Below are 22,671 nucleotides of genomic sequence, written 5' to 3' on the forward strand. Positions count from 1 at the left end.
TGTCGTTTTATATAATGGCATATAGGCCTACCGTTTTTTTAATGGTGGTATGCCACTATAAACATCATGAATTGTAACTTTTTGTCAACATTGAAATGTTAGTGTCTTTAATTTTACTTTAATAACCCTCCTCCCACCCACTATGTATATTTGTGTGTGTGTCTGTCTCTCGAACAGATCCAAGAAGAAGATGGAGTCTAGACATTCCCCATAATTGTCAGTGAAGTTGTTTATCACCATACTATTTTTTTTGATGCAGTTGCTTGAATAGGCTATGTTGGAACTGAACTGTGTTTTAAATCAACTTTATTTATTTATTTATTTTGAACATTAGTGACATAGGATGCATATCTCTTCTTTTAACTGCAATGATGGGCCTGCATAATTAAGGATATCCCAAACCCAGTGGTGGAAAGTAACTAAGTACATTAAGTACTGTAAATGTTGCACATTTTGCGTAATGAGTACTTCTACTTTCGGTAATTTAAGTATATTTTGATCCCAATACTTTTGTACTTCACTCAAGTCAATTTTTAATTCCGGACTTTTTTTTACTTGTAATGGAGTATTTTGTCTACATTGCAGCATTGATACTTTTACTTAAGCACAATATTTGATTACTTTTTCCTCCACTGCCAAAACCTCACTAAAGAGTGATAGTTAAAATGTGATTATCAGTGTATTATTGTGCTACAAATTAATTAGTGTGAAGACCCAAATTAAAGGTTGGGTTAAGTGATATTTCTTTGGTCATTAATGTTTTTGTTTTTGTGAAAAAGGTTAAAGAACTTTATTCTGATAGTAATCATTGCTACAGAGCGTTTGTTTGGTCACAGGGGTCTCTCCAGCTCTTTAGTAAACAGAAAGTAGTACATTTTCAGGTAGGTGACAAAATGTAAGCCAATCAGGAGAGAGCACTGAAAATGCATTTTCTGTTTAATAAAGAGCTGGAGAGACATGGGAGACTCCTTTTACTGAACAAACACTCTATAGCAATGAGTACTATCAGAATAAAGAGCTATTTAACACATATTTAACCAAAGTAAATCACTTACCCTACCTTCAACTCTATCATCATAATTATCAACATTAGAAATCAATGTTACCATTAAAAATAACCAAGACTAGTGAAAATAGCTGATCTACAAGCTCACAACGCATCACATCATGACACCTTGTGAAGTTGTAGATCTGTTATGAATGATGATTAGGTATGGCTGATCTGCCACTAGACACTAGTATTATTTGTTATAAACAGTGAACAACAGCCCTTAATACAGTGAGTTTTATATGTGAGTTTTAACAAGGTTGGGACATTAACACAGGCCACTTGACATTGTACAGTTCGTAATGGTTGGTGAATTTGTCTGCTGTCCCAGACACTCTAAAAACACACCCACCGGGGTCAACAAACAACACAGTTGTTTCCTGCCTTTGTTACTTTCTTTCAGTGGCGCGGGAAGGGGGGGGCTACGGGGGCTGCAGCCCCCCTGGTGATGGGAAGGGATTTTTTTTTTATTTTTTATTTTTTTATTTATGAGAACGAGAATTAAATAACGTAACCCTAACCCTAACCCTAAAACCGAAATAAAGTAATGGGAAAAAAGTGCCAAAACCCACCCAAACCCGCACATTTTTCGACCCGAAACCGCAAAAAAATCGCGCGCGCGAACGGGACGCATGCACGCGCATGCGTCAAGCGGGTTCCCCCGACGCTCAGCCCCCCTGACTATTAAGTACTTTAGTTACTTTCCAGTTAATGTATTATTCTATTCTATTCTAAATCTTTTCTGGGTGTATAAGTCCGCAACCTCAGGATGGTGTTGGTGGGGAAGACAGGATCAGGGAAGAGCTCCTGTGGAAACACGATACTGGGGACTAATGCTTTCAAATCAGCTGTCAGTCAACACTCAGGTACGATCTTTACAAAACATTGCCAAACCGTGTGTGAACCCGCTGATCTGTATATTAAACCAAGTTTTAAAAACAAATTGACCACCACACACTGTTAATGAACAAAAAGAAATACTCAATTGCCTTTATGCTGTTTTATCTTTGAACATATTGACACAATTGGACTTACTAAAATGTTATGGCCATAGTTTAAAATAAAGCTGCTCAGGAGTTGCATTGCAACTCTTTCACTTCATTTCTTATTCGTAATATTATTATTCGTAATATTATATTCTTCAAAAGTTGGGTTATCATTCATTCATAGCATCATATGGTAGCAATAATTTTCTCTTGCAGTTTTCTTAGCAAAATGTTGTAGTCAGGTAAAGGTTTTTTTGGGGTTAAGATATCAGGGAAAGGGGGTACTGAAGCCAAAAGCGTTTGAGATAGTATATAAATATAGATATTATATTATTTTGTTATAACTTGGATGTAATGTGACTCCTCAGTAACCAGAGAGTGCTCCAAGCAAGAAGGGAATGCGTACGGCTGTGAGGTGACACTTGTTGACACACCAGGCCTCTTTGACACCTTCCTCCCAGAGGAGACCATTGAGAGGGAGATCTCCAAGTGCATCAACATGTCAGCCCCGGGCCCCCACGCCATCCTCATCGTGGTCCAGGCAGGGACTTTCACCACAGAGGAGCGAGATGCTGTGAAGAAGGTGGAGGAGATCTTCGGGAAAGACTGCTGGAGGTACACCATGATGCTCTTCACTCACGGTGATGAGATCGACATGGGGGCTGGTGGCATTGAACAATGTCTGAAAGACGCTGGAGAGGACCTCAAGGACATCCTCAAAACAATGGGAAACAGGTATCATCTTTTCAACAATGCCAACGTCAACCAACGTGAGCAGGTGCTGCAGCTACTGCTGAAGGTGGAGGAGATGGTTGATGAAAATAAAGGGCAGTGTTACTCCAACCCCACCTACCTTGAAACGGTCCAGATGTTGAATGAGAGAGAGGCAAAACTCAGAAAATTGTATGAGAAAAAACTGAAAGAGGAAAAGAAAACCCTCATCGCTGAGTATGAGACAAAGCTGAAAGGGTCAGAGCTAGAGCAAAATAAGCTGAATAAGCTGAATAAAAGACTGGAGATGGAGAAGGAGGAACTGAACAGGTATTATCACGCTTTGGAGAGCGGTGTCCGGTATGTTGTAGAGCAGGTCCCAAGACAGGACTCCTTTGAAGAAACTCTAAAGTTTTATGAGACGCTGAAGCTGAATTGATATTAGAGATCAATTGGTGGTAGACTATGATCATTTCTGGTGCTTAATTTGTCTATACAGTGTCATGTGGTTCAGTGTTGACATGAATAGTGTCAATGCTGTCAATTGAGTAGAGTTATGGAAAATGTTGCAGTCAGGTGACGACCCATATACCTATATAGGTCTTTAATCTGGTAACAACTGTTTAAAAAAATAATTACATCTGTATTGTGTATACTGTAATTGTATTTTTGTACATTGTATATTCTGGCATGTCAATTACCAGTCTTTTCTTCTTTCTTTCTGTCCAAAGTCCAAATAACAAACCCATAATCACAGCATGACATTAAGTGTAAGTTCATCAGCCTTTGAGGGCCAATGTTTGTAATGTGAATATCCAGAAGGCTTCCCTTCTCTTTAATAAAAGGTCAATATCACTGCGTCTAGGTGGCATCTAGATTTGCTCTATCCCATGGAATCTGTAGGATGATATGTCATGTTTCGCATCATTAAAATGAACAGCCACACGTTCCTGCGGACGTGTTCGAGGAAGTGCCGACGTGCCGAAACACGTCCGCTTAGATAGACTGCTGCTGCTGTGAACCTATTAAAAAATAAATGAAGAAATAACTGAGGAGAGTGGGGATAATCCTTTCATTGTATATTTCCTCAAGCATCTGCACCCAGTTAAACTATAAGAGACTATTCCTCAAGACTCCCCTTGAGTAGAGCATGCCTTCTCCTGACGGTATTGATCCAGTAGGAGAGTTTCCTATACAGTATGTACACACACATCCAACAAAATGTGACAAACTTTCTTCATTGTATTTATTTTATTTTAATAAAGTGATAATTTCTGTCCGTGTTTCACAAAATAAATAAAAAACAAAAGTTGCACACAGAAATAAAAGTCAATATTGTTTCATATGGAGCAATTTTATTTACATACCTGGGAATCTTAGAGGTGATCTGTTCTTCACACTCTTATTTTGTCATTCTCAGGGCTCTGTGGATATGAAAGTTGTCTTCATTTGTTCATGTACATCCTTCAATTAACCAGATCAGTCCACGGAGAATAAAGAGCAAACATTTGGTCCATCCCCAAATGTTCAGATGGCCTTGAACCATTGCCCCTAATGAATGCTTGTAGAATAAATCTGAAAGAAATAAAATTAATTAAAAATGAATACAATTTGACTATGAACCAAGTCCAAGGATGAATTGTTTCCTCAGATAGAAGATCTGGTCAGGATGATGTTAATGGCTCCTGTTTCCTCTATACAGGTTAATGTAGTGTCCTGAGAAAACAGAATCCACAATGGCACAAAAAGACTCAACAAGGCTGTTGTCTGCCACTGCCGGTGCATATAATATATATAATACATATACACACACACATACATATACACACATATACAGTATACACACACACACACACACACACACACACACACACACACACACACACACACACGTGTGTGTGTGTGTATATATATATATATATATATATATATATATATATATATATATATATATATATATATATATATATATATATATATATATATATATATATATATATATATATATATATATATATATATATTGTCGCTGAGGGCGAGGTCTGCATCAGTCGAGACCCTCGTCTGAGAGGACCCACTGCTACCAGTGGCCCCCCGTCAAGCATTTTGTCTAAACTGACTGCACATGTAGTGCCTAGCCAGAGGAAGCCCCCAGATGATGCAATGCCCCACCATAGCCAGCTTCAGCGTTCAGTATTGCCTCACATTGACATATTCAGCAGGCCCCAAAGCTCAAGTGCACTGTTGCCCAATATTGACAGGCCAAGGCCAAGTTTAGCAGACAGTATGCCTAGAGCTATGATGCTAACAGATGAGGCCATCAGCACGCTAACAGATGAAGAGCTAGTAGAAAATGTGGTGGCTTCCATGCAGGCTGGAAATGTAATCGCCGCCCTTAATGGAATGTTAGGAGGAATAAGGAGAGATAGAGAGCGTCAGGGGGCAGTGATAGAAATAAGTGTCGATGAAGGAGAGGAGGTAGAGGGGTTGCAGCAGGAGAGAAGCGAGCACAGTGAGGGGGAATTAGAGGAGCAGGGTTCAGATTTGGATGAGATGGACCTGGAATACCTGACCCGTCGACGCCATAGGCTTATGTGCTTTCTATGAGTGAATTGAGGGTTTATAGTTCACTAGGATAGGAAATTACATGTTAGTCAGAGAGCCTATACGGGACGGACGTACCTCCGTAACCATATATATATATATATATATATATATATATACACACACACACACACACACACACACACACACACACACACACACACACACACACACATATATATATATATACAGTATATACAGTGGTGGAGTAAATGTACTTGAGCACTGTACTTAAGTACAGTTTCGTTTCTATTTTCGTTTGTATCTGTTTTTCTGCAGGCTTTGTATAACATAATAACATAGTGGTTCTACGAGCACATGCAGTGCATGTGGTTTCACTTCTCTGAAGCAAGAGTTACAAGATCCTTTAAATTCATTGTGAAAACATTGCAGTTAACGGTTGTGCGTGTGGGTGCATATGAAACTGCAGACAACAGCTTCCTCTTTCCTCTGCTCTCATGAGAGCAGAGGAAATGACAGATGTTGAACCTTCAACCTAGCCACATGCCTTGCAAACAACACATACCTCTCTGCAACCACCATCTCTGCAGGCATGGGTGCCGATTTATGTTTGTTGGGTAGGGTACTCAACGACAAGTCACACACACATCAACCAAGTTTTAACCCCTTAATCAGAAAACCATAATAGGAAATATTAAATTTGTATGTGGTGTCATAATTAAACTTGATAAATTATATGGCACACTGGCTATCAAGAAAATGAAAACATTGCAATTCATGTCAAAAAGGTTGCCGACTCCTGCTGTAGACTGTATGTGTAACACTGTAGTTACTACAGTTACTTAATCCATACACATACTACAGTGTAGTACATCGAACCTATACACTGTATGAAGTAGGCTGTAGCACATAACAACTATACTGTACCAATGAGGTAACACTGTAACACATCAAGACTATACTGTACAAATGAAATACACTGTAACACATGCATCAAGACTATACTGAATGAAGTAACACTGTATTGTACATCAAAAGCATACTGTGAAAAATGAAGTTTTTCTGTGTAGCACATCAAAACCATACTGTTCAAACGAAGTAACACTGTAGCACATCAAAACTATACATGGCAACTAGAATTAAAGAATCCCAACCATTTCCTTTACAAATAGTATTCTCCATGTGGGAAAACATATATTACGTTTATTGAAACATATATGTACTTTCTCCAAATGTTATTTTGATTTAATTGCATATACATTTTCTTAAGTGTACCTCTGAAATATAGAATAGAATAGAATAGAATAGAATAGAATAGATGGTCTCTTCTACATCGTCACTACATACAACCTCACACAGCGAGAAATCATTCAACTTTCTCTTCTTTATGAATTGCTGTTTACTTTTATGTTATATACAAACTTATATGCACTCTACAAACTACACATGATTATCATCTCTTGTTTCATACATCTTCCCCTAGAGGGCACCATTTACTGAAGTTTGTACAGTCACACACTGACAACTGTGCATCAGAGCACACACGCATACACAACACACACAAGTGGGATCCAAAGCTATATCAGAGTCCAGGTAAATTCAGTCTGGAGTTGAATGGAATGTCATGATTGTGCAACCGATTGTAACAAATGATATTTGAAGTTTAAAGCAGTGTGATATTTTCTTGGTTAAAAAGTGTTAAATAGCTATGTATTCCCATAGCAATCATTATGTTACGGTATGTTTAGATACATTAACTTGTGAAACAAAAGTAGACAATCATTCTAATAACCAGTCATAAACTATTCATGTGAGCAGTTGATTTGATTTCAACCATAATTTGAGTCCTCTGTTAAACACATTACCATCTGACTCTAGTTTTAGATCCGTAGGCAAAGAGTTCCAAAGTTTGACCCCCTTTACTGAGAAGGCAGACAGTCCAAATGAGTTCTTGCACATGGGAACAATACATTCAGCATTTGTTGAAGCTTGTGTAGTTGCTCTAGATCCATCAGAATCAGGTTTATTGTCACATCACAGGTTTACAAGGTAAAACAAGTGATCCATCATCATTCATTCATTCATTCATTCAGATCATTGCTATAGATTGACTTTTCAGTAACGGTCTCCTCGACTCTTCAGCTCTTTAGTTAAAATACAGGTTGGGACACCAATACAATCAGGAGAGAGAACTCATACAGGATTTTTAAAAAGTGGAAGTGATGGAACAAAAAATAGGCTGATAATGGTCTTTGTTATTTTGTTTTCTAACAAAATATCACTTAAACCCCTTACTTACTTGCAACTGTACTTTTTCACTCTACACCAAATCTCTCATGACATGTTATGAGCTTGTAGATTGGTTATTTTTGGTGAACGTTCCCCCCCAGGGGGTTCAACTGGTAAAACTGTTGCCACAAGAAAACATTTAACACTCACAGTAAAACGTTAAAAAACACACATGTCTGTAATACATAATTTATTCATATACTGCTTTAATGAGTCGCACTGCATGATGCACATTTTCCAGACAGAGGATGAACAAATGACAAATTATCATCCATTCAAAGGGAAATTAAAAGCTTTTTTCAAAACCAGTATATACATCATTAAAGCTGCATTGGTAAGGTTCATGTCCTACCTGGGATTCCAACCAGGGTCTCACACATGGGAGACCAAACTTCTACCTTTCTTACAAGAATCCCTGTGAGCTTCAGGCAGTACTACCTGTCAACCAGCAGGTTGACAGGTAGGTCTCCATGTCACAGTGGGAGAGTAGAGAGACCACCTCCACCCACTGCAGGTGGGTGGAGTCCCAACAATCCCAGACTTTAGTGCAGTGTTTCTCAAACCTTTTCATTTCAAGAACCCCCAGTTTGATGTGCATTAGGCCACGGACCCCCATTTGATAACATTTTGGGACCCTAATCTACACCCCAATCTACACTGTAGCCCCACCCAGGACCCCTGGGGGTCCCTGGACCCCATTTTGAGAACTTAGTGTGTCTCTATTAAGTGTCAGAGTTAAACAGCCTGAATCCCTCCTGAGTAGCAAAGTCCCATGCTAACTCAGCTAGCCTCTCCACCTCAGACGGTGTTCACTCTCCATTCCGACATCTCACCACTCCGACTAGTGGCTTCCGCGTGCGGTTAGGGTTAGGGTTAGGGTTAGGTATAGGGTTCGTCAACGTCGGAAAGGCGACATGTCGGAAAGGAGAAATGCACCCACCTCAGACACCTTCTGCACCAGCCTATCAGAATGCTCCGGCTGTAGTCTTTGGTCCGTCTCTACTGTGTGCTGCAGGGCTTGAAACTCTGCTGCCACCTGGTGAAGAGAGAGAGAGAGAGAGGGAGAAACATTAGTGACCCTATGAGAAATAAAAGACAGTATTTGCTTATTGGTTGGATGGCAATGGTTTGAATTCCTGTAAGTAGCATTGTACATGTGAGATAACACAGTCATCGTCTTATAAGACTTGTATTATTAGTGATGCTGCGGTCCTCAGATGTGAGTTCATCTTCAACCTCCGCTCATGCAGACTCTGCATAGTGCTGCCATGAGAGATGGAGGTAGTGATGTGTCGTTCATGATCGCTTCGTTCAAAAGAACTAGTTCATTTGCCGTGAACGTGAACGAGCTACGTTCACTTTCTGAAACCGTTACGTTCACGCGGGACGTAAAAAAACCCGCTCCCGCGATGGTGTTTTACACACATTATAAAACATACATTAACCACTTTAGCCCTATTTTATACCTAGGCTATTTGAAAATAGCAGATCACAACGCATCACGATCGGCTATTTTCAAATATGTTAGTACTTTTACTTTTGGTACTTTAAGTATATTTTGATGCCAATACTTTATTACTTTTACTCGAGTACATTTTGAACACTAGAAAATAGCGCTACTGAACGAGAACGTGAACGAATCATCTGAACGAATCATTGCCGTGAACGTGAACGAAATCGTTTGTTCACTGAAATGAACTTTTTTTCCCACCACTAGAGAGATGGGTTCAATCCCTCCAATCAGCTGTCTTGTCTCCAGGCTCTGACCGGGGTCTTCAACTAGCTGTCAGCACAGCTGCTCTCTTGACTATATTTACTGGGTCTTTGCAGAAGAGTTGTGCTTAATTAATGGCCTTGATCAAAGGCACACTGGTATCCCACACCTACTATACCTCCTCCTGATGTGACACGGCTTGGCAGAACAACTGGAGTGACATGTAGAACCTCCAATCAGAGCGCATGTCCTGCCCCATGCGCTCACAATACTGGCCAATCAGCTCCTCAGGACTGGGGAAGCCCTTCCCGCTCACACCTGAAGGATGATTGAGGATTAAATGAGCAGTAGTAGTGAACAAAGTACTCAATCCCAGTACTTGAGTCAAAAGTATAGATACTCCTGGTCAAATATCACTTGACTGCAAGTGAAGGTTGCTCTGCCAAATTTGTACTCAATCTGTCAGTAGTACAGTACTACTGCCTTAAACATGTAATGTTGCTGTTAGTCGGAATAAACACAGAAGCACCTGGGAGGAAGTGGACAAAGAAAGGGGAGGAGCCAAACCCGAGTTCCTGTTTTACACAAAAAGGAGGTTGTGCCCCCAGAGGCAAAAACAACAACAAATGATTTAGTTTTTTTACCGATCGGTTCCCAGATCGAACTCGTCCTTTAAAATTGACACGCTTCAAAACGCATGAAAAGTACATGCATTAAGAAATACTTCAGTATTTAAAAGTACAAATTACAAAGTACATTTTGTTTTTAATATCAATGCATTGCTCTTGTAAACGGTATTACCCCTTATTTCCCTCTAATACTAGCAGTTATCACCCCCCCCCCCCCCCCCCCACCCCACACACACAGATGAGGGAGTGGCAGCTCTCTTGCCCTTCCATCTCTCTCTTTCTCCCACATAAAAGCAAGTGAGCACCAAACAACTGTGACAGTTTTATGGCACAATCGATCAGTTTGTGGACACTCACTCACTCACTCACTCACTCACACACTCACACTCACACTCACACACACACACACACACACACACACACACACACACACACACACACACACACACACACACACACACACACACACACACACACAGAGAGTGGTGGAAGAAGTATTCTAAAGGAGTTGTTTAGCCAGTTGCACTTACATAGATCAGGATCCACACATCTACTCTTGTCGGTTGGCATTTAAATCATGTGATGTCTTCATGAGTTATTAATCAATGTTATACTGATGTGCATGGTGCAATGTTAGAAACATTGCCCCACAGTATTCTTACACTTTAATCGACATTGATTCCCTGTTTTTAACAATATTGTGTGTGTGTGTGTGTGTGTGTGTGTGTGTGTGTACCGGCCAGCTGTGAGCAGCATGCGATCACATCTAGTAGTGGGTCTCCTATGGCAGCGTGGGTCCAGTCCACCACACACACAACCTCCCACTTGTCTCTGTGGAACACAACACTGCTGACCCTGGATGGACAGACAGACAGACAGACAGACAGAGAATCCATCTACCTTCATTTCCATTCATTTTCCAAAAACAGTGACGACAAGAAAAAACAGGCAAGACGTTCAGAGTAGTATGAGAGTCAACGCTTTAGTCAAAACTAAAGCATCCTGTGTGGACTTTGCACGTTCTCCCCGTGTCCCCTAGGGCAGTGGTTCTCAAACTTTTTCATGTCAAGGACCCCCAAATTGACACTTATTAGCCCGCAGACCCGCATTTGAAGAGATATGCCAGGGACCCCCAAAAGAGAAGATTTTTTACGGCTCTATAGTGATTCTCAACCATTTTAATTTCAAGGACCCCCAGTTTAACATGCTTTAGAGGCTACAGACCCCCATTTAATGGCATTTCTATCTCTGGGACCCCAATTTATATTGTAAAATCAATGTTAATTCAACTCCCATTTGTACACTCCATTTGTACAGACCCATAAGGGTCCATTTGGTTCCTATCCATCATTCAGCTGGGGACCCCCTGGAACCCCCTCAAGTATCCCTGGGGGTCCCGGGACCCCACTTTGAGAACCAATGCCCTAGGGTAGGTACCCTCACAAATGCAGTAATCCTGGTCTCTATACTGCCTCCCCCTGGTCAGCCGGGGCGCCTGATGGAGGGGAAAGGAACTGGTTGGAATAACGTGTTCCTTCCACGCGCTACGTACAACAGGGGAAATTCCCCCCTGTCGGTGATAAGAAGGCTTGTTAGCTCTCATGCATTGAAGGAGGCATGGGCTCGGCTCTGGGCTCTCCCTATAGGCTGGCAGAGGGAGTGTAGCGCCCGGGATTACTTCGACAATTGACACTGGGTGAAAAAAATGGGGTTGCAAAATTGTGGGATAAAAAACAAAACAACTAAAGCATCTGATTGTATACGTGTGTATACCTGTAGTCACGGTGCAGTTGTGTGTGTGTGTGTGTGTGTGTGTGTGTGTGTGTGTGTGTGTTTACCTGTAGTCTCCATGCAGTAGTGTGTGAGTGTGTTTGGAGGGCAGGTGAAGTGGCAGCCAGGTGCACAGTCTCTCCATGACTGTCTCTCTGGATTCCTCCTCATGAGCTGTGAATGTCTGACTGGAGCTCTGAAGAGCTGCGCTTGGTTTATCTGAATTCTGAAGCTTTCTGTAACGCTGTGTCCACGTCCTCACCTTCTGGTCAACAGATAGAACTACAGGAGAGGAGAGGCAGACAGAGTTTGGGAAGAGGCTGGATTTGAAATTAGATTTTATTTTTTCTAAAGTTTGAAGCTGGGCTGGTGTGTGTGTGTGTGTGTGTGTGTGTGTGTGTGTGTGTGTGTGTGTGTGTGTGTGTGTGTGTGTGTGTGTACCTGATAGACCAGCAAGGCGTGTGTGCAGTGTGTGTTTGTGGATGCGGCAGAGGGCATCGATCGTGGCCTCATAGACTGCTCTCCTGTCAGAGGGGGAGTGGCCTAACAGGGTGACATCAGTCAAAAACCGCCCACCCCCACCACACACCTCCATCACCTGGAATGGCCCACCTATCACACTGACACACACACACACACACACATTGTTTTCTGTTTTAGTTGTTTTGAGGGCTTTTTTGACATTTTATTTAATACAGTGGATAAAGGTACAGTGGAGACAAGAAGTGTCATGCTGTGAGCTTGCATACATAAATAAATAGCCAACTTATAAAATATGGAAAAAGTGGTTAAAATGATTGCAACGCTGTTTTAACACCCCTTGTGACCCCCCCAAGGACCCCTGGACCTCACTTTGAGAACCACTGCTGTATATACATCATTGTTCGTGATGAGGCCTGCTAACATGGTGTCATCTGCATGCTTGATCAGTCTGACTGCTTCAGTCACTAGTGTTGTTTTGTTTTGGTTTGAAACCTTTGTTACTTTTCAAATAGCGTAGGTAGGCAAAATAAGCCTTGGCTTCAGCCTACGCCTTTCAGGGCCACTAACATTAGTAGACTTAACTGTATGTATATCTGTTCTGTTAAACGGACCGAAATAATAAAAACAACTAACTAACTAACTAACTAGTGTAGTGAAGAGCGATCTACAAGCTCACAATGAGCTTGTAGATCGGCTATCTTCGACACAAGACAAACATTTGGTGTAGAGGGGGGAAAAGGAGCGTACCTACAGTATAGACCAGAGCCCTGTGGGAACCAGTGTTGATTTTGACAGCACATTTTTATTTAGTTTTAGTCATAGTCTTTTGAATAGAATTCCATTTAGTTTTAGTCATCTGAAGTTTTTGTCTAGTTTTAGTCGACTAAATATCATAAGATTATAGTCGACTAAATCTACAGTTGATTCAGTCGACTAAAATGTATTTTGGCGGTGACTTGATGGCGTCGTAATGGCTGATTTTACAGTTGGTTGCATGCTGAAAATAGCCGATCTACAAGCTCACAACGCGTCGCAGCGTGACGTGTTGTGAGCTTGTAGATCTGCTATTTTCAGAGCGCAACACCCGAACGCAACCAAACATAAAATGACTTGTCTTTTAGTTCTACTGGATCTCTTCTCCACTAGCCCCTCACTAACATTTTAGTCTAGTCTAGTTTAGTTTTAGTCACCATAGCTTGGTGTGTGTGTGTGTGTGTGTGTGTGTGTGTGTGTGTGTGTGTGTGTGTGTGTGTGTGTGTGTGTGTGTGTGTGTGTGTGTGTGTGTGTGTGTGTGTGTGTGTGTGTGTGTGTGTGTGTGTGTGTGTGTACATTCTCACCGTGGATCCTGACAGTGGTGGATAAGGACTGGTACAGGAAGACCAGAACCACTGAGGGTCTTCAACACCCTGGAGACATTGTGTGTGTGTGTGTGTGTGTGTGTGTGTGTGTGTGTGTGTGTGTGTGTGTGTGTGTGTGTGTGTGTGTGTGTGTGTGTGTGTGTGTGTGTGTGTGTGTGTGTGCGTGTGTGTGTCACAGACAGAGAAACACAGGTCAGTTGTGTTGTATGTTGTATTCTCCACTCTGCTCCTCCTGGTTCCTTGTCTCTCTAATACTGTCCAATCAAACTAGACATAAACATGTGTAAATACAATGAAAGATGATACATAACAAACATTAATATCTGCCTGCACTTTATGAAAATGTCCCAGAAACTGACTGTTATTTCTAAGCATCGTCAACCACTTCACAGAACTCTTTATTTATGAAATAGTCAAAATAGGCGATCTACTGTATCACAACGTGTCCCATTGCAACGTGTTGTGAGCTTGTAGATCGCCTATTCTTTGGGACTGCTACTTTAGGTGCCGTTCACACCTCTCCAAATGAACCGGACCGAAGAAGCAAGCGGACCATGATCCCTTTAAAACGAACCAAACAGTCCCGGTGTGAACGAGCCCTTAATCCTTGTTTACTAATTAATGGGTTGGGTTGTTAAGATCATATTAACACATATCAAACTAATTGATTAATCAAAATGCCAATTATTCACTGCAAGTCTGATTAACGTGAATGTCTGTGTGTTCATTATTGGAACTTACATAGTCAAGACAACTGCAAATCAATAAAAAGATTGGTAGATGACTTTTTATTTCTTTTCTTTGTTTATATGCATGAGCCAGAGTTAGGGCTGACCTGAGTTCTGTGTCAAGGCAGGTTGCCCCCAAAGGCCCTTCCTGTTGGGTTCTGATGAGGAGCTGCTGCCCTCTAGAGGACAAGAGGTGTAATGTAGGCCTGATCTGCTGTAGGGATACTGCCTCTACAATAACAGTAACATTAAAGAAGGTGTAAGTGATATTTGTTGTAAACAAATGGTGTTTGTTGTAAAAGAACAAATGTTAAAGCTCTATATTCCATCTCTCCTGCTCTTTAGTAATCAGAACTTACTTTTTTAGGTTGGAATACCAATTTTAGAGAGAAGAGAGAGAACCCCACGCATGTGCGTGCGTCTGTTCTAATCTCGCAAACCGCTGGAGTCATCAGTGCCAAATTTCTTGTGCACACTGTCAGTAGGCCAACTTTAACTTGCCGAGATCCACACAATTTTTATTAATTCAATATTGGCAGAATCTGCTTTGTTCTTTGAATTGTTTCTGCGCTAAAAGTGATTTGAGACCTGTTGTGTTACATACAATGAGAGTATAGACGGAGAGACAGATGAGAGATACCGGTAAACAATTTAGACTTCTATCATGGTCATGTTGTCTACACAATCCAAGGTTTTTCCAAAGTTCAACATCATTTTAAACCTTAGCATCCATATTCTGGGGGCAACATCTGCCCTAAAAAAGCAGATTTGCTACGCGTTGTGAGCTTGTAGATCTACTATTTTGGAAAAATCATGAAGATTTGTGCAAATCTTTGCTTCTGGGGGATTCTACAAAATGTCTTCTAAATCCTAACAGTTTTTTGAAAAAACACATGTTTCTATATCAGTGGTTCTCAACCTTTTTTATGTCAAGGACCCCCAAAATTATGTATTTGGCCACGGACCCCCATTTCAAAATATTTAGTTCCAGGGACCCCCATGAAGCAAAGATTGGAGTTAAAAATGTTTGATTTGATTTGAGCTACGCACAAAAAAAACAAAAACAAAAAAAAAGCAGATCTGCAAGCTCATAGCGCGGCACTCGGTATGAGCTTGTATATCTGCTATTTTTTAATAGCCAAAGGAATCTTAAAAGTGACTCTTTCATCCATATTACCTGAAATGTCCAGGTGTCGCTGTGATCTGAGGTAGTCTGCCAACCGCTCTTTGATTGGCTGGCTGGCTGTCAGGTGCCATCCAATTGGCTGAGAGTCAGACGGCTGACCTCTGATTGGCTGCTGAGTGGAGCGATGGGGCGTGTCAGGGGTCACGGTCCGTAGAGGGAGACGCAGCAGCTCTTCCAACTCCCGCACTGCTGTCGCTGCGTCTGTCACCTGGTGAGCAGGGTTGCCAGATCTGCTTATTATAATTTCCCCGCAAGATTGTATTTGAAAATAGCCGATCTACAAGTTCACAACTGCGACGCGTTGTGAGCTTGTAGATCTGATATTTTCAAATAGCTGATGTATATGTTAAAGTGCTCATGTGGCCCATAGTCGCTTCTTTTGGGCTGGTTTTCCTAGACCTGGTTGCTTGTTTCTCTCACATAATCTGGCAACACTGCTGGTGAGATGAGATATCATCATTTAAGCATCCAATCAGGATAGCTTTATTCAGACAATGTAAAGGCAATGTAAACATATATTCTTTTCATGCCAATAAAGCCCAGTTGAATTGAATTGGGAGACAGTGTAGGAGAGACAGACAATAGGAAAGCTGAGAGGGAGACAGTGTAGGAGAGACAGACAATAGGAAAGCTGAGAGGGAGACAGTGTAGGAGAGACAGACAATAGGAAAGCTGAGAGGGAGACAGTGTAGGAGAGACAGACAATAGGAAAGCTGAGAGGGAGACAGTGTAGGAGAGACAGACGATAGGAAAGCTGAGAGGGAGACAGTGTAGGAGAGACAGACAGCAGGAGAGCTACGAGGGAGACAGTGTAGGAGAGACAGACAGTAGGAAAGCTGAGAGGGGGACAGTGTAGGAGAGACAGACAGTAGGAAAGCTGAGAGGGAGACAGTGTAGGAGAGACAGATGGTAGGAAAGCTGAGAGGGAGACAGTGTAGGAGAGACAGATGGTAGGAAAGCTGAGAGGGAGACAGTGTAGGAGAGACAGATGGTAGGAAAGCTGAGAGGGAGACAGTGTAGGAGAGACAGACAGCAGGAGAGCTGAGAGGGAGACAGTGTAGGAGAGACAGACAGTAGGAAAGGTAGGAAAGCAGAGAGGGGGACAATTGTGTGCGTGCGTGTGTGTGTGTGTGTGTACCTGTATGGTGGTGATGCCAAGGTGGGCGGCAGCGTTCACGTTGAAGATGAGATCATCGAGGAAGATGGCGCGCTCTGGGGCCACGCCCAGTCTGTTCAGACAGAGCTCAAAGATCTGGGGGTCTGGTTTACTGACCCCCTCTGTCACTGACTGGACTACCTACACACACACACACACACACACACACACACACACACACACACACACACACACACACACACACACACACACACACACACACACACACACAGGTTTACACTTACAATTAAGGCATTTAGCAGATGCTCTTCCATCCAGAGTGACTTAAAAGTGCGAGATTGGAATAAGCAGAGTAAGCTAGTTAATAAACAAGGTAAATAATCACATAAATACATTAGAGTGCAGGGAGAACAATGTAGAGCTTCAAAGAAACTAGGATATCAGGTACACAATGAACCTACAGTAGCATCTGTCTAGACAACATGGTATCTACATTCTGTACATTTGAAACTATATATTTACCGGGTAAACTATGAACCCATCATCAGATCGCATCAGAGAACATAAGAACACACACACACACACACACACACACACACACACACACACACACACACACACACACACACACACACACACACAGTGTTGATTTCGTCGACTAAAACTATGACGAAAAATGCTCGGACGGAAACTAAATAAAAACTAAATAAAAACTAAGCTATGATAACTAAAACTAAGACTATATGTATTGACAATTTCGTTAACAAAAACAAAAATAGACTAAAATGTTAGTGAGGGAAGTAATTTTATATTTGATTGCACTCGGGTGTTGCGCTCTGAAAATAGCAGATCTACAAGCTCACAACGCGTCGCGCTGCGACGCGTTGTGAGCTTGTAGATCGGCTATTTTCATTTTCACCAAGTGTAAAATCAGCCATTACGACGCCATCAAGGCACCGCCAAAATACATTTTAGTCGACTAAATCAACTGTAGATTTAGTCGACCATAATCTTATGTTATTGAGTCGACTAAAACTAGACAAAAACTGAAAACATTTCAGATGACTAAAATATGACTAAAACTAAATGGAATTTTATTCAAAAGAATATGACTAAAACTAAATTAGAAAAATCACACCGTGTGAAGTGAGTGGTGCCTTTGATGAGCCCCGTATTGATGTTGTCATCAATGTTTGTTTATTGGACATACATACGGACGGACACACAGACAAAGTCAGATATAGGAGTGGTTGGCACCACTCAAAAATTGCTGACAAAATCAACACTGACACACACACACACACACAAATGTATTGCTTTGAGCGAATAGGACTGATTGCGTATGAGGAATCCCACCACATCAAAGGCGTTGGGATCTAAGGGCATGAAGGGTTGCCCATTAGGCAGCAGGAAGTTATTGGTAAGCAGCGCCGTCTTCAGACCACTTCTGCGGATGCCGTGTACCGCCTCTGACATCACCGGAATAGGCCTGCTCATTGGCCCACTGATGAGGGCAGAGTAGAAGTAACCAATAGGAACCGGGCACCCTGCCTGGGGGGGGTGGGGGGGACAACAACACGAAGATGTGGGTTAGGAAAACTGAAGTAACAATATTGTGTTTTTGTTGTCCTGTTGAAATGTTATCTTCAAGGCATTGCTGCTTTAAAAGTCATGTCTCCGAATTAATTTCACCAACTCCAGCTCCAGTTCATAGGTGGCAATTAAAGTGATTTGGATTCTGTCACATAATGTGTTTAAAATGTTTATTTTATATTTTTCCGACAATGTAGTCTTCCTCAGGGTTTAGACTCTAAACCCTCAGGAAGACTACTTGTCGAAACGTTGGTTGTACTTTTTAATAAACTTTTACATCGTGGCTAAGAGATGAGCGGCCTCATCCTTGTCAACTGATTGATTGATTGACAAATACAGAGGGATCCCAATGTTGTGGTGCATCTTAAAGACCAGGCCCATTACATTACTGATGAAGGGAATACACAGAAACTAAGAGAAACTCTCTTACAAGACTGGTGATGAGAAATGAACTCACCAGGTCAGAACAGAGCTGGCTGAAGGCCTGGATGAAGTGCTGGACTCCTATCTGGCCTCTCATGAAGCGGTGCCACACTCCGTCCCGCCCCCCCGCTCTGATAGCGCGGCCCAACGTACCGTGAGGTACACCATACTGACACTCAAACTCTGGACAGGAATGAGAGAGAGAGAGAGAGAGAGAGGGGTGGGGGGGAATAATTGCAGAAATTATTTGATTTTAGGGTTGCAGCTATCAATTATTTTCTTAGTGATTATTCTATCGATTGCGTTTACAATTAATCAAATAATCGAGAAGGCTATCTGATTTCCAATAACATAACATTTTAGTCTAGTTTTATTTGTTGACGAAATTGTCAATATATTTAGTCTTAGTTTTAGTCATCGTAGCTTAGTTTTTATTTAGTTTTTGTCAGTGAAAAAAGGTAGTCGACGAACATTTTTCGTCATAGTTTTAGTCGACGAAATCAACACTGTTGCGAAGGCGTTTTAACAGTTGTGTGTGTACTGTGTAGCAGAAATATTATCACGCTCCGTTTGGTACAACCTGTTGCCAAAGCGACAGGCGACGGCAGGAGGACTCCATACATGTCGAAGATGACCGCCTCGTAGGGGGGCGGGGACGGGGGCGGGACAGAACAGGAGGAGCGGGAGGAGGAGGTGTGCGTCAGCGGACGTCCTGTCCAACGCAGGGACCTCCTCGAGGAGCACAGCCTCACAGCGAGATGATCACCCTGCACACGCGGCGCCGCCATCATCATCCTCACAAAGTCAACTCCCAGCGCGGGCATCTTCATCCTCTGAGGGAAGTGCAAACAGAGTGATCAGAAGCAAGTAGAACAGGGGTGATGCAACTTTGATGATGGAGAGGGCCACTATGTTTCCACACTCGCTCCAGAGGGCCACATTGCATATACTGTCCGAGGGCAGACATCTCTTATCTCCGTATTTTACCTTTTTTAGTAAATGAATGCTATTAAAAATAGCAGTGCGACGCATTTTGAGCTTGTAGATCTGCTATTTTTGCTATTTTTGAATTGAAATCCTGAATTAGTTTGGCTATTTTTGAATTGGAATCCTGAAAAGTACCATTTTGATTAAATTCAAATGCATTTAGTTATACTTATTTTATGGTATACATTTATGTTAACTTTATGAACTTCCAACTTTATGAAAATACCAATATATTGGACATAAGGCAGTTTTGACTTTAATACTAGTCATTAAGCTACTAATATAGACTGAAGTAATTAAAGCAGGTCATGTTTGCATGTTTGGAATTGTAACAGCTGAAATCAATAATATATCAGTATTCCGATATTAACCTGCGGGCCGCATTAAGTGAAGGTGGGGTCCGCCAGTTGCCCATGTATTAAGTAGAAGAAACTAGCAAATTAGGGCTGTCACGATTAAGGAATTGTACTTGACGATAAATTGTCACTCAAATAACTGCAATTGAAGATCATTGTGTATCTGCTGTTGAACATTGGAACATTATGAATAAAACATACATTTCTGTTTGGCCTTTAGGCTACCATAAATAAAAGTTGCACTGGGCAATTACTTTATACTTAAAAAAAAACATTCAATAGTGTAAATAGACGATCCATGCCTTGTAGATCTGCTATTTCCAATATTTCCACAATATTTCCACTGTGTGTTTAAAAAATATATATATGAACATTTTTAAGGATCTTTCTGGAAGAGCAGGTAGACCAACTACAACCACCGCATTTGTGTTAGTTATTGATTATTATTATTATAAACATTTTAAAACCTGTTTATTGAATTCTCAATTGACAAACATATTCGTACAGATATTTTTCTATTGATTATTAGATATTGTATTAACATACTCTTACCATACAGACTGGATAAAATAATGTTTTATTCACACAAAAAAATATGGAGATTATCAGAGAATCGACAATGTATGCCTCCAAGCTGATCAATTATTTTGTATTAATGCCGGCATGTTTTTTCTGACAGTTTCTCATTGCAACACAATGGTGTCATGTGTCCATGCTGCTGCAAAGGTAAAGATATGGAGCACCGCTATTCATTTTAAAATGTTGCCAATTACAATTGGCAACATTCAAGACATGGTTATTTTCCCTTCAATGCTACCTATAGGAACGCTGCATTTATCTTATTTTGTACTAATTTGTATAATTTATTTCAAAAAATCCTTAAATGTTATTGTTTTAACAAATGTTTTCCAAATAAGTGTATCAAGAGAATGCTGACATGACTGGACTGGATGCATAAACTGATCGTATATAGTGAACCTCATGATTCAAATGTAACACAAATGTGTATCCCTGGTTTTTCAGTCTGCAATTGATCTGTCCACACCCTAGGGTAACCATGGTAATGACCTTGAGTAGTGATCCTCAGCACCTGAGCTGAGGTGATCAAGCACCCTATAAAAGCAGTGTATTTGTCTGTGTTCCACCATTGTAGCACTGACGAAGGTCCTGGGAGGACTGAAACGTTTGCTTTTTTAATCCACTGAGCACATTATGGGCATCTTAAAATAAAGAAAATGTTTTTTCTTTAAGTCTTGTCTAAGGAGTTTTTTTCCTTAACATCCATGCAGTGAGCGAGTCAACTTCAGTCAGTTTACCTTTATGTTTTTTTGAGACCACCGCACCTGCAGTTAATCTTCACCAAAAGGACAAAGAAAGGCCGACAGTTCTCCTGTTCTTTGCCAATTACAATTACAATTTATTGGCAGACACTCTCAGAGTGTAATGTTCAAAAGTTATCGGCTAGGCATGCATGTCTTTTACGGTGTGGCACATAGGGTCCGAGCCGTCTAGAAGTGTGTGTGTGTGTGTGTGTGTGTGTGTGTGTGTGTGTCAGAGATAATAAATAAAAGAGTTGGAAAACAGTGCAGGCCTACCCTTTTTCCACACTGAAAATGTATCAGGAATCAATAAAGGAATCGACAAAGAATTGGACCAATAAGCAGAATCGTTAATGCCACTGGTATCGACTATCAATAGTATCATGCTATCGTAATAACATGAATGTATTATCAATTCCCATCCCTGCACACCAAGGTTCAAGGTTCAAGTTCAATGTTGCTTTATTGTTACACTGTGTATGGTACGGCTGTCCTACAAAGCCACAGTGCAGTAACTATGGGGGAAAAAACATGATAAATGGGTTTAAAAGTGTTTCAACCGGTCATATACAACAATAATTAATAACCAAAGAATAGCAACACTATAAGACAAATAACAGTTTGTCCATTGGTCCTAATGCTTAAGGTGCTTGTAGGTTCACAACACACACACACACACACACACACACACACACACACACACACACACACACACACAAACAAACAATGTGTTTAATAACTAGTACTAGGATGACTAGTACTAGGATTGACACCCTAGTACTAGTTATTAACCACATTAACCATGTCTCTATTTCGGGCATGTGATCTTCAAACATGTAAAATACCACAAATACCACATCTGCAAGACTACAAAGCAAATACAACTGTTTACTTTACTCTTCAGAAACACGTGTACTGTGTGTGTGTGTGTGTGTGTGTGTGTGTGTGTGTGTGTGTGTGTGTGTGTCAGTCAATCATTCAGCCAGCAGCATCTCCATTCACACAGTATGTGTGAAGCTCTAATACTTTACCACTTACTTTCAGCACTGTCCTCTCTGAGTTTACATTTATTTAGCTACAAAACGCAGAGACTGTTTATCTTTGGTAAAGCTTCTCTGTTTACGTCTAACCTCGCATCGACAAGGCTTCTGGTTTCTAATTACTGTTCAGGGCTCAGATCCGGTATAGAGCCCGCATACCGTATCCGGTCATTTCTAAGAACACACTGCACGCACTTGCAGACTATTTCGGTATCTTCTCTAGACCGGATCTGCAAGCTGCAAAGTGAATAGACTTATGATCTATGCTTGGATGATGGACTTCCCACCTTTAGACTGGTCACGTGACCCTCCCACGTATACCGAGGGACCGGACGGGGTGACGTCACTGAACTTGGTACCAGCGTTGCC

General features: G+C 41.3%; 2 protein-coding genes across 2 annotated transcripts; one reads left to right on the plus strand and one right to left on the minus strand.

Moving 5' to 3' along the window:
* Positions 1-183: 183 nt before the first annotated feature.
* LOC311042120 (GTPase IMAP family member 4-like) lies at positions 184-3,750 on the plus strand. The gene is made up of 3 exons (XM_084052678.1): positions 184-216; positions 1,804-1,914; positions 2,403-3,750. The coding sequence occupies exons 2-3, from the start codon at positions 1,818-1,820 to the stop codon at positions 3,182-3,184; spliced, it is 879 nt and encodes a 292-aa protein (XP_083908804.1). The 5' UTR covers positions 184-216; positions 1,804-1,817; the 3' UTR covers positions 3,185-3,750.
* A 3,937-nt stretch (positions 3,751-7,687) lies between these two features.
* Positions 7,688-22,386, minus strand: LOC311041565 (acyl-CoA dehydrogenase family member 10-like). Its single transcript, XM_084051986.1, has 14 exons — positions 22,301-22,386; positions 19,181-19,433; positions 18,635-18,783; positions 17,941-18,135; positions 16,606-16,764; positions 15,459-15,675; positions 14,389-14,512; positions 13,533-13,601; positions 12,154-12,332; positions 11,781-11,994; positions 10,679-10,797; positions 9,492-9,631; positions 8,540-8,635; positions 7,688-8,396 (listed from the first exon to the last, which is right to left on the minus strand). The coding sequence occupies exons 2-14, from the start codon at positions 19,428-19,430 to the stop codon at positions 8,322-8,324; spliced, it is 1,986 nt and encodes a 661-aa protein (XP_083908112.1). The 5' UTR covers positions 19,431-19,433; positions 22,301-22,386; the 3' UTR covers positions 7,688-8,321.
* Positions 22,387-22,671: the final 285 nt, after the last annotated feature.

This window comes from Gymnoscopelus microlampas (genome assembly GCF_963454915.1).
Source record: "Gymnoscopelus microlampas genome assembly, chromosome: 3".
NCBI lineage: Eukaryota > Metazoa > Chordata > Actinopteri > Myctophiformes > Myctophidae > Gymnoscopelus > Gymnoscopelus microlampas.